The sequence below is a fragment of the Nomascus leucogenys genome, chromosome 3 (genome assembly GCF_006542625.1).
Source record: "Nomascus leucogenys isolate Asia chromosome 3, Asia_NLE_v1, whole genome shotgun sequence".
Classification (NCBI taxonomy): Eukaryota; Metazoa; Chordata; class Mammalia; order Primates; family Hylobatidae; genus Nomascus; species Nomascus leucogenys.
In genome coordinates, this window is record NC_044383.1 from 87,327,677 (window position 1) to 87,340,025 (window position 12,349).

The 12,349-nt window shown below is 33.9% G+C and overlaps 1 protein-coding gene across 2 annotated transcripts in view; it reads right to left on the reverse strand.

The window, feature by feature from the left end:
• ASCC3 (activating signal cointegrator 1 complex subunit 3) overlaps positions 1–12,349 on the reverse strand; it is a 393,050-nt gene that overhangs the window by 362,321 nt on the left and 18,380 nt on the right. Inside the window, exons 3-4 of one of the 2 annotated variants that reach the window (XM_030809500.1) lie at positions 10,180–10,330; positions 3,102–5,044 (exon numbers count right to left, since the gene is read on the reverse strand). In XM_030809500.1, coding sequence (XP_030665360.1) covers positions 4,950–5,044; positions 10,180–10,330 — 246 coding nt within the window. In that variant the 3' untranslated portion in view covers positions 3,102–4,949. Of the gene's footprint in view, positions 1–3,101; positions 5,045–10,179; positions 10,331–12,349 lie in introns of those variants that run through there. The other variant, XM_030809499.1, reaches the window with a different exon arrangement.

Below are 12,349 nucleotides of genomic sequence, written 5' to 3' on the forward strand. Positions count from 1 at the left end.
GAGGGGGAGAGTATTAAACCATCTTTCAAATGATCACAAAATTATCAAACTTTTGACATAACAGAGGTAGGCATTTTCCATGTGGCTTTTGGGGGAATAAAATGAACAATTTCTGTGATACAATTTTAAAATTGCCTAAGTAATGTAATTTAGTATAATAAGCCTCATGTATTTTAGAGTATATAACTCTTTTCGTGCATGAAAGCACCTTTAGCAATACCTTGCATTAAACAGGCAAAGTATTCAAGAAATGTTCAATATAGTGATTTGAAGGAGTTACTTAAATGTTAAAATTATTACTACATTTACATAAAAACTGTTGCCTTTGGGATGAGCAAATAAAGGAAAGCAAACAAAGATATCTGTTAGAAAAAAAGAGTAGTAGTACAAAAGATTAAAAATAGTTCAAGGCATTTCCCCATGTTTTAGAAACAGCCATTTAATTTTATGTACATTCATTACAAAATGTGAATATTCAACTTGCAACTTTAAGGCAGCAACCAGCCACTATATTACCTTTCCAGTAGTATAAAATCCTGCAGCAAATTACAGTGTAACTTCCCAAGCAACCAAATAGCTAACATAAAAGTTTGAATTAGATTTCATATAAAAGCTTCCTATAATAAAACCATCATTTTGAGCATCACTAAGGAAATTAAAACAAATCATATAGCTCACTTGAGATTTAACTTCCATTTCAGATTGTTTTAACATCCAAGGAAAAACAAACAAAAAAGATTATTTTCACTTCAGTGCAACACTTCAGTATTGCATCAGTATATCAGATGCTTATTAATATTATACTCGTAATACTACTTAAAAGTATCACTTTTAAAATGCCTCTACTAAGGAATGCAGTTTTAAATTTTCTTATATTTAAGGAATCATAATTTGTTAAGGAAAATGAATCTACTAATAAACTAAAGCAAATTGTCAAGAACCTTTTATTTTTTTTCTTTTTTAGAGACAGGGTCTGGCTCTGTCACCCAGTCTGGAGTGCAGTGGCACAATCTTGGCTCACTGCAGCCTCTGCCTCCTGGACTCAAGCCATCCTCCAAACTCAGCCTCCCGAGTAGCTGGGACTACAGACGTGCACTACCATGCCTGGCTAATTGTTTTTGTATTTTTTTGTAGAGATGGGGTTTCACCATGTTGTCCAGGCTAGTCTCAAACTCCTGAGCTCAAGCAATCCACCCGCCTCGGCCTCCCAAAATTCTGGGATTACAGGCGTAAGCCACTGTACCCAGCCAGTATCCATTCTGTTTACAATTGTTTAGCTATATTCCCAGGTAATCTGAATTGCCTATTTAAACAGCTGATACATTTGCAAAGTCCTCTTGATTTTTATAAAGTTATCCAGCTTTTTAAAATTTCTCTTGTAAAATGGACATAAATATAACACCTCTGTCTTTGAAACATTCAAAACACAATATAATGCTGTCCAATGTTACCTTCTCTATGAATTCTTTCCTGACTTATCTAAGCAGTTTCCTGCCCTTTGAACGAGTACATCACTGGACAGATTACATCTGTCATAACATTTAACCCATAGAAGCAACTATTTGTTTACTAATGGTTATTAGAACATCTAAGTTATAATAAAATTATTAATTGACAGCCACTTATCAGTTTAAACCTAGGCACTTTATACTACTACTTAACATCACAACAACTAGAGAGGGTGAGAACTGTTATCACCATACTATAGAAGAGAAAAGAGGTTTAGTAATATTAATTAGCCACCCACTAGTAACTGACAGAACTGAATTTGTACCCACATATATTAACTGATACTGTGAAATTATCCCAAACTATAAAAAAGTCAGGAACCTGAAAAGCAAATAAAGACAGTACAAGAAATACAGTTGCATCAAGTACACAGATATAATGCCTAGATGTGGAGCAGATATCTGGTGAATAAAAGGCAACAAATGTGAAGAAAAGGCCAAATCATTAGCACAGACTTGAGCCCTACCATTATCAAGCTGCTGACCTACATAGGGAACTTGTCAGATAAAACAAATTAACCCACTTGGTGTCTTTATCACTACAATAGGTTTTGATATTTGAGCTGAATATATTCCTAATACATATATTTATGGATGTATAAATATGTAACACAAATATAAAAACAGGCATGAGAATGAAAAACACCAATTTATTATACTTATGATACTGGTTACCAGGGCCTGAGCAGGGTACATAGGAGTTCTCACCATGACAGCCAAACCTTAAGCTAAATAAATACACAAGCATGTGTTACTTATCAATCTGAAATATTTCATTTTTAATCTATGTAATATAAAAGGCACAGTCATTCTTTTTATTGAATATAACAAGAAAATATACAGTACACATACAGCTCAAAGAATTATCAAAAAATGAACACACTTTTGTAATCTGGTTAACTACTTCAAGAATCAGAACATTATCAGCTCCCAGAAACCTCCCTCATATTCACTCCTAGTCACTACCTCCTTCCTCAAGAGTAGCCACTATCCTGACTTCTAAAACCAGAGACTGGTCATGCCTAGTTTTCAATTTCATATTAATGGAATCATAATGTGTTATATGGCTTCTTTTGTCAACATTATAAGATTCACTTACAATGTTATACATAGCTGTAATCCGTTACTGCTATAAGGCAGTCTACATACTACAACTTAAGCTTTTTAACAATGAACTGGGTTGTTTCTACATTAAGGCTAACACAAATAATGTTGCCATGAATGCACCTATTTTTGATATACATGTATGTACAAGCATTTTTATTGGATATTTATGTTCTAAGATTTAAAATTTCACTTGTCCAACCATAGTAGGTAATAGCAGACACTGTCAAACAGTTACTCAAAGTGGTTGTACCAATTGTAAACTCTAGCAGCAGTGGACAAAAATTCTAGTTTCACATTCTTGATCCTAACAATAGGTATGTCAGTCTTTTTCATTTTAACCATTCTAATGGGCATGCAGTGGCATCTCCTTGACTACCAATGAAGCTGAAGCCTTTTTCATGTTTACTGGTCAATTATCTCCTGTGAAGTCCTTGTTCAAAGCTCTTACTCATGTTTATATAGGATTATCTGTCCTTTCCTTATTGATTTGTAGGAGCTCATATTTAATCTGGATACAAGCTCTCTTTTTGGTTATATACCTTGAAGCTATATTCTCCCACTCTATGTTTTGCCTTTTTACTCTTAATAAATAGAAGGTACTAATTTTACTACAGTCCAACTTAATCATTCCCTTTGTACTTTTTATTCTCTGTTTGATAAATTTTCGCACATACCAAGATCCTGAAGATACTCTTTTACATCTTTTAGAAGATGTATTGTTTTGTGTATCATGCTTAATTCTGTAGGCTGTTTAAAATTATTTATAAAATAGGTACTTTTTTTCCTCTGTATATGCAGTTGACTCAGCACCATATACTGAAAAAATAGCCTTGTCTCACTATTGTTTGGCCTTCATTACAAATCAAGTATACTTCTATCTGTAGGTTTGTTTCTGGGCTATATTCTGTCATAGCAGTCCATCTGCCTATTCTTGGACCAACACCACACTGTCTACTTATCTTTATAATAAGTTTTAATATCTACTAGAGTAAGTTAACTCTCTTTATTTTTCAAAGTTAACCAGGCTGCTCTTTGCCTTTGAATTTCCATATAACTTACATATTACCTTGTCAATTTCCATACATACACACATACACACACACACACACACACACACACACACACACCCTCAAACATAAGACTGTGCCTGGGATAGCACTGAATCTACAGATCAATTTGGGTAAAAAATATATCATTATAATAGTGAGTATTCCAATCCTTGGTATATCCCTCTGTTTATTTAGATCTTCTTTAAATTCTCTCAATATTTTAGTTTTCCATGAAGAAGTCTTGCTTATTTTTTGTTAAATTTATTCCTACGTATTTGATGTTTTTGATGCTTTTGTAAATGTAAAATAAAGTTTATAAAATTTAAGGTAAAATGTATTAAGTTACATAAAGATAAGTATAATTTTTAATGTGCTTCTAGTAAGTAGAAATAAAATTGATTTTTATATTAACCTTGTTAAATTCATTTTCTACAGGTACAGTCATGTGAAAAATGGAAGAGTTTTTTTTTCCAGTCTTTATGCCCTTACTTTTTCTTGCCATATTATGTTAGCAAGGATTTTTAATACAGTGAGAAACAGAAGTGGTAATAGGCCTTTGTGTCTAATTCTGTACCTCAGGAAAGCTTCTAGCTTTGTACCATTAAGTATGTTTATTCCAAGTTTTTTATAGCTACTGCTTATCAGATTAACAAAATCCCCTTCTATTCCTAGTTTGCTGAGTTTTTTTTCTCATAAGTAATGTTAGATAATCACAAAATGCTTTTTCTCTACTGAATAATCATGTAATTTTTAAACCTTTATTACTTTACAACAAATCACCCTAACTTCTCATATTTATTAATCCACTCATTATAAACATTTGATCACACACACACATCATGTGTATTTCTTTTGCGGACACATTTGACAGCACATTTTAATCTTCATGAGATATCACTATATATACCGCGGTATGCTTCTCCTGAGATTTAGGATATCCTCTTACATAGCCACAACACTATCACACCTGAGATCTAATATTACCTAATGATGTCCAGCCCATATTCAGATTTCTCCAATGGCCCCAAAAATATGTAATTTTTTTCTGATTCAAGAGTCAATCAAGGATCATACATTACATTTTGATTATTATATGCCTTTAACCTCTTTTAATCTACAATAGTACTCTCATACCTTTTTAAATGACATTATGACATTCTCCATTAAAGCCATCATAGCATATAGATTTCTTTGTAGTTAAGGTTTTTAATTACAGATTAAATTCCTTTAATAGTCAAATATTCAGATTTTCTATTTCTTCTTTTGTCCATTTTAGTCATTTTTGTCATCTTAGTCCTCTGAATCTGTCAGAAACCCTACTCATCTTCTGATTCTCTTCTTTTCCATCCAGCCTCCTCTTCTGGAATGGACAATCCACTTCTAGGAAAAAGTAGCCCAAATGCCAGGATCACATTTTCTAGGTTAGTTTCTGCTTCCACATCTTGGCCCCAAAAATCTTCACTGCTTTGATAACTTCTCTGATATAGTCAAACAAATTTTGTATTCTGCAGTTTTTCTAGGTATTCTCTGTAGAGGGTTGTTCCACATTACCCTGTCTGCCACTTTGTGGGAAGTAAAACTCTCTGAACTCTTTTGCAATCTGCAATTTTCAAAATAACTGTCACAAATACTGCTATATCCCTTTAACAGGCCTTTATAATTCTAAATGTCTACCATTATGTCCACACACAAAATTGCCAGATTCTGCTACTATCTTTTTATACTTCCTATTCCAGTCATTGCTTTATAAATGGCTTTCCATCCTAGATTTTGATTCCTCATTTTTTAACAGCAAAATCTTACTTCCTTGATAACTCACAAACTACAATGGATTCACAAATGCCCTAAACCATACTTTGTAAGCCACTCCTGTCCAACCTACCTTTTGATTCCTACTTTTCTTAAAGATGAAGTTATTAAAGGTAAGATACATAAAAGTCAAAACTCATATAAATCAGGGATTATAAATTAGAAAAAGCAAAACAAACAGGTCTTTGTATGACAAAACAAGTTGAACAGTGAAATAAACTAGTTCATTTCTGGCTGAGTCTTGATTTGCATCCATACTATAGTAAAATCATTAGATCAATGCACTCTGGGACAACTTCAAACATTCTGTTCTGGCTCTTGACGAGATATTCAGTTTGACAGTTAGAGAGCTGATTAGGGAATGGTAAGGTCTTTCTACCCACTTGTCCACTACTCTTGGCCCCCATCTTAGTTTCTGTCTGCACTGTGCAAATCTTACTAGACTCATGAAATAATTTAAATTCTTCAGTAACAGATATATGCCTAATACATATTGCATTTTATTGATTACTAGTCTCAATCTTGACTTCTTTATTTTAAAAAATGTTTATACTTAGAGCACATAAAATATACTGACAAAGTTTCATTGCCAACAGAATATAGACTATATCCTTCAACATTCATGAAGGAGACAGCTATGCCTACGATGAGTATTTGAATACACTAAGATTAAGGACCAAGAATACTATTTTTAAATAATTTATATATTTTCTCCATAAAACTAAATTTTATTATTAAAATAATCTTAAGGGAAGAATCAAATTGTAAAAAGGTATGGGAATATACCACATGTAAATTGCAGGGTTGGGGGTGAGAGGAGGAATACTTAAAAATAACAAAAAAGAGAAACTGCCACTTGTAAGACATCGTCAGCATTACAGGTAGTGAAGACCATAGAGAACTTTGAGTTGGATTCTCAATACTTCATTTGTTTATTGAACATCTACTGGATCCCTTGCAGCATATTAGGCAATGGAGTAGAAAGATGCTGTGATTCCTGTAATACCTGTTTCATTAAAGCATTCAGTCTATCAGAGACTTCACTACTGTGAAGGGAGAAGACAGGAAAATAATTATGAAACACAAAGTACTCTAAAAAAATATGTATAACAGAACACGATGGGGAAAGTTATTTTAACACACAAAAGAGAGAGGAAAAGCAATATGCACTGTTCAGGAAATTCAGACAGTAAACACTGCATATGTTGGCATAAAGGTTGCATGTGATTCAATGGCAAAGAGATAAAAAAGTAAATCGTGTCAACTCATAAAGGAGTTTTATGTATCATTCTAAAGAATCTGATCTAAAAGGTAAGCTGGGATTAAAAATGAGCTTTGCTTTTGACAAAGATCAGTCCAGTGACAGTGAAGAAGGTGGATGAGAAAGGAAGGCTAAAGCAAATGACTACTGAAGTAGTACAGACATAAGGTGGTAAAAGGCTGAAATGGGGCAATGGTAAATATACAGAGTAAATTTAAGAACAGCTGAAAAGTAGACTTATTAGGATATGACCTCTAACTACAAGGAAAGGAAAGGTAAAAATCTAGGATTTCTATCATATTTCTATTTCAGAATTTAGATCTAGGCCTACTTTCAACACATTCAAACCACAGGATTCACTTAACTTTAATGGGCCCTTTTTCTTCACATACAAAATCAAGGCATTAGACAAGATGTCCTCTGATATTTCCTCCAGCTTAATGTCAATTGTCCAGATTAAACAATACGCATAGCCTTAAGTGTCTCATAATATTATACTCAAGTGAAATATTTTTTCTTTATTCTCTTGCTTAACCTTTTTTAATTCAATTATACCAAAATTATCTATGCTAGAAGATAAATATAAGAGAAATGACAGGGACATTTTCCACGAGACTAATCCTTTCAAAGCTGGTAGCTTCAATTACATTTCCTGTATCAGTATTTTCATCCAGAAGGGACAGCTGACTACTATTCAACTTAAATTTCACTAAGGCTAATAGTTATTCAACTTAAGCACAGCATTTAAAAATGGGTATAACAGATTTAGAATTTGCCTACATCCAACTTAAGATTTTATTTGTCTGAGAAATATTCTTTTGAGACATTAATCTCAAAATAATCCCTTAAATACACAGGCCAGGTGATCAGTCCCTAAGTATGAATCAGATATTTACTTCACCACAGGTACAATCCCCAGAATTATATTTAATGACTGGTGTTTAAAACAATCTTTTTTGACTTGTGGCCAGAGATATCTGGAGAAAGCAATCTAAAGGGTTTTCTTTTTTTAAATCTTAAATTCCACATCATTTATGTAAAGAAATAACTTAGTCATGGCATTGAATAAGCTCAGTATGTCATTACATTTTTACTCAGTACTCTGAGGCATTTTTATAATAGAACTAAAGAAGAGGAAGGACACTCTGTATAGTTTTTGAAAAGTACTTTAGTCAGATTCTGGAGGCCTCAGCATCTTACAAATGAAGATGTGATGAAGACCAGGAGGGTTAAGATCCTAGTCAAGGTGATGTGGAAGACTGTATTTTTGCCACTATTTTTCAAACAACCTGCCTCTGTATTCTTAAAATATAAAGTCTAATTCTATGCCAAATGCCATTACAAACCTCATCAAAGTGTGCTATATTGCCCCTAGGCTTAAGCAAACTCAATTTTTACTAATGTCCTTGAACTTCTGAAGATCTAACTGTACAAACATGAGACATTTTATACTTTCACAACTTAAATCAATAAGGACATTCAATTAAATATCATAGTAGGTTATAGACCAATGATAGTTAAATGACATATTTTTAAAAGTTGACATATTTGAAAAAAAAATTGTGGATTTGATGACCATAAGAAAGCTTTCAAGTCTATGAGATGTAACAGAAACACAATCCAGAGCTGGTACACGGAATAAAATTGCCAACCAGCAAGCATATGGTAAGGTAAGGATCCAAATTCTCTCTCCACCAAGGAATCACCTGAGAACATTTCTTTCATTTATTTAACAAACGAATTTTTATTAAGACCCTAAAATATCCTGGGTTCTAGTATAAGCACTGGGGATGGAGAGTTTAACAAGAGTAAGATCCTATTCTCATGAAACTTACATCAGAGTGATAATAAACAAGTAAAATGTCAGACAATAATACCTCTGCAGAAAATGTACATTTGGAGAAAATAATAAATATGGAGAAAATGTTATGAATGATTATAAGATAAAGAGTGATTGGGGTAACAACTTACTGGCATGAAGATCTCATTAAGGAAGTAATTTTTTAGCTGAGTTTAAAATGACAAAAAGGGATCTACCGTCATTAAGATTAGAACAGAGCATTCCCAACACAGAGAGCAGCATGTGCGAAGACCTAAATCAGGTACTAGCTTGGTAGGTTTGAGGAAGTTGAAGACAGACATGTGTTTGACACAGTAATGAAGGCAAGAATAAAGTGAGGTCAGAGAGAGGGGAAGGCCAGATCATGTAAGACCAGAATAGGAGTATGGACATTTTATAGTTGCAAACCTGCTATATCTGGAAAACCTAGAACTATAATAGTGTTAATTATGCTTTTTAGTTATCAGAATTTGGAATATGATGAATTTCAATGTACAAACACAGGGATTTTACCAGTCATTTGTTTCATTTAGTTTGATTTTTTTTTTTTTGAGACGGAATCTCGCTCTTTCAACCAGGCTGGAGTGCAGTGGCGCGATCTCGGCTCACTACAGGCTCCGCCCCCGGGAGTTCACGCCATTCTCCTGCCTCAGCCTCCTGCGTAGCTGGGACTACAGGCGCCCACCACCTCTCCCGGCTAATTTTTTGTATTTTTACTAGAGATGGGGTTTCACCATGTTAACCAGGATGGTCTCGATCTCCTGACCTCGTGATCCACTTTAACCTTGGGAAAGTAACCTGAGTTAGTATACAATATTATAATTTCAAATTACATTTTCCTTCAAATATAATCAATTGATAAGAATATTAGTGTGGGAAGGGAAGTGAAGCAGTCAAAGTATAGTTTAAGTGCTGTTATTCACTGTGTACTAGGTGGGCATCTATAATAAGTGACTGAGCTACATGGCTTTTAAGCTTCCTTAGAGCTACGTTAAAATTTTAATTTACTTTATCCTTATTTTAATCAAGACGGTGGTTTTCAAACACTGAATTCCTACAAATCCTTCATGCTAGATAGTAATATAATTACTAATTTACTTCTGCCTATCCCCAGCCTGTCACCCTCTATCTGAAGCACGATCGTTGATAGATAAGGACTGTCTTTTTTTTTTCTGTTTGAGACAGGGTCTCACTCGAGTTGCCCAGACTGAAGTGCAGTGGCGTGATCTTGCCTTACCACAGCCTCAACCTCCCAGGCTCAGGTAATTTTCCCACATCAGCCTCCAGAGTAGCTGGGACCACAAGTGTGCACCACCACACCTAGCTAGTTTATTTTATTTGTATTTTTAGTAGAGACAAGGTTTTGCCATGTTGCCCAGCCTGGTCTCGAACTCCTGGACTCAAGCGTTCTGCCTGCCTCGACCTCCCAAGGCGCTGGGGTTACACGCATGAGCCACCGTGCCCAGCCAGGACTGTCTTTCATAATTATGAATACTTACGCCAGGAAATTTTAGCTTTCCTTTATATAGTATGTTGTTTACAAGGAATCTGTTTTTGAACCTTACTGGTTCTCTTTAAAAAAAAAAAGAAAAAAGAAAACTATACCTATCTGTTTTGCAGCATGTAATATATCTTTTAAGTCTTCATTTATACTTTGCATTTTACTCTTCTCCAGTTTTTCATTCAAAAATTTTATTATCTTCTTCCATGTCAGGCCCAAATCTAAAACTTGTTCATGAAGTTTAGATCGCTTTATCTGAAATAGAGATCATACTGTAGAAAAATACTGCTTAAAGTTCTTCTCAACTCCAACACTGATTACATATATTTTGCATTACATTATACAACTTGGTACCACCCACAAGAATTCAAAGTTGTATCTATTCATATCTAAACTGACTACTCACAAAACAATTTTACTTAAATGGGTTTTCGTAGATTCTCATTTGTTTAAAAGATATGTTTAATAAAAGTTTCTTTTTACAGTTTTAATTACACTGCATACTCATAAAATCATTTCATACAGCAAAGTAAAAAGTTCAACATCCAGATAATAACAATATTATTATTGTTATTGACAACATCACGTCTTGCCATTTTTCTAACTGCTTGTTTTTAATATAGCTTAGACTATAGTATATATAAATAAGAGCTTTATGTCATGCTTTTTAATGAAACACATTTATAGAAAATTAGACTCCCATGATAGGTTCAGATATATTCAAGTCAGCATTACTTTCTTAACCGTGATCCTAAACCAGGTGAGGCATTTGGAAGATTCTTTTCTATACACACTCTTTTCTATTAGGTGGCTTAAACAAGAGAAATTTATTTTCTCACAGTTCTGGAGCTACAAGTTCAAGATCAATGTGTTGGCAGGTTTGGGTTCTTCTGAGGTTTTTGTATATTTGAGACTACAAATCTTTCCACTCTCAAGAACTGACCACAGAACACAATAAAAATTTTATTTCAGATCTCTGGCTTTGATCCATAGAGAAAACTCATGAAGCTTTCAAACCAAATGAAAAAGTAGTGGGTCAGGTAGAAAGCAGTAATTTTACTGTTGGTTAGAATGAAGAAAATACATAATTCACCATTACTACCCTGCCTCCATTTTTTAATTTCAAATGTGACTAGTCAATCTGAGTTTAGAGAGAGGAGAATGGGCAAAGGTAGAGATGAAATAAGATTGGCCATAAAATGAATTAAGTTGTTACAATGGAGTCATAAGCACATTAAGGTTTATCTTATTTGTCTCTTTACTTTTGTATATGTTGAACAGCTTCTGACATAAAAAGTTATATTAAAATGAAGCTCATCATATATACCATTTTCCTTCCTCAGGGAAGAAAAAAATGTTTAAAAGTTTATAGGAATAAATAAGATGGGGTAAGCTTGTAGTCCTTACACACTTTTAAATTTTAAAATCTTCTGTTGTATCTCTAATACAGAATAACTTGCAAAGGGCCTTGGGGAGGTGAGGAGAGGAAATAATTCAGGTTTAACATAGCAATATTAATACTCTTGTTTTAACTGCTGTGAACAATGTAAAACAGCTACCATTGTAAAGAAGGTTAACTGTTTTGTATCTAACCAAATTTTGTATCATTACAGAAAAAAAAATCTATCAAAGACTCGTCACAAAACTCTTCTTCCCGGTATCAATCTTTGAGTGAAACTATTAGTTATAAAACTGCATAAGGACTTTTAGCAATAAAATTCTAATCTACTAGGAAACAATGTTATCATTCTACAATAGATTCAAATGAGTCAGCAATTAAAGTGAATGTTGTTTTTCAAAAAAATAGAAAAGGGCCAGTTACTTCATATACTATATTACGTGGTTCATTTCTTCATATGTTCAACTGATAGAGCTTCAGGCCTATAAAATTCACAACATTATGGCTAAGCTTCTAAAACATTTGCCCTTTCCCGGTGACATTTATATGAAACCTGTTATTATATTTTTTGCAAGTTTCAGCAACCTAGAGATAAATAATTTCATTTATTTATTTATTTATTTATTTTTGAGATGGAGTCTCGCTCTGTCACCCGGGCTGGAGTCCAGTGGCACAATCTCAGCTCACTGAAACCTCTGTCTTCCAGGTGCAAGCAATTCTCCTGCCTCAGCCTCCTGAGTAGCTGGGATTACAGGTGCCCACCACCATGCCCGGCTAATTTTTGTATTTTTAGTAGAGATGGGGTTTCACCACGTTGGCCAGGCTGGTCACGAAGTCATGACCTCAAGTGATCCACCCGCCTAGGCCTTCCAAAG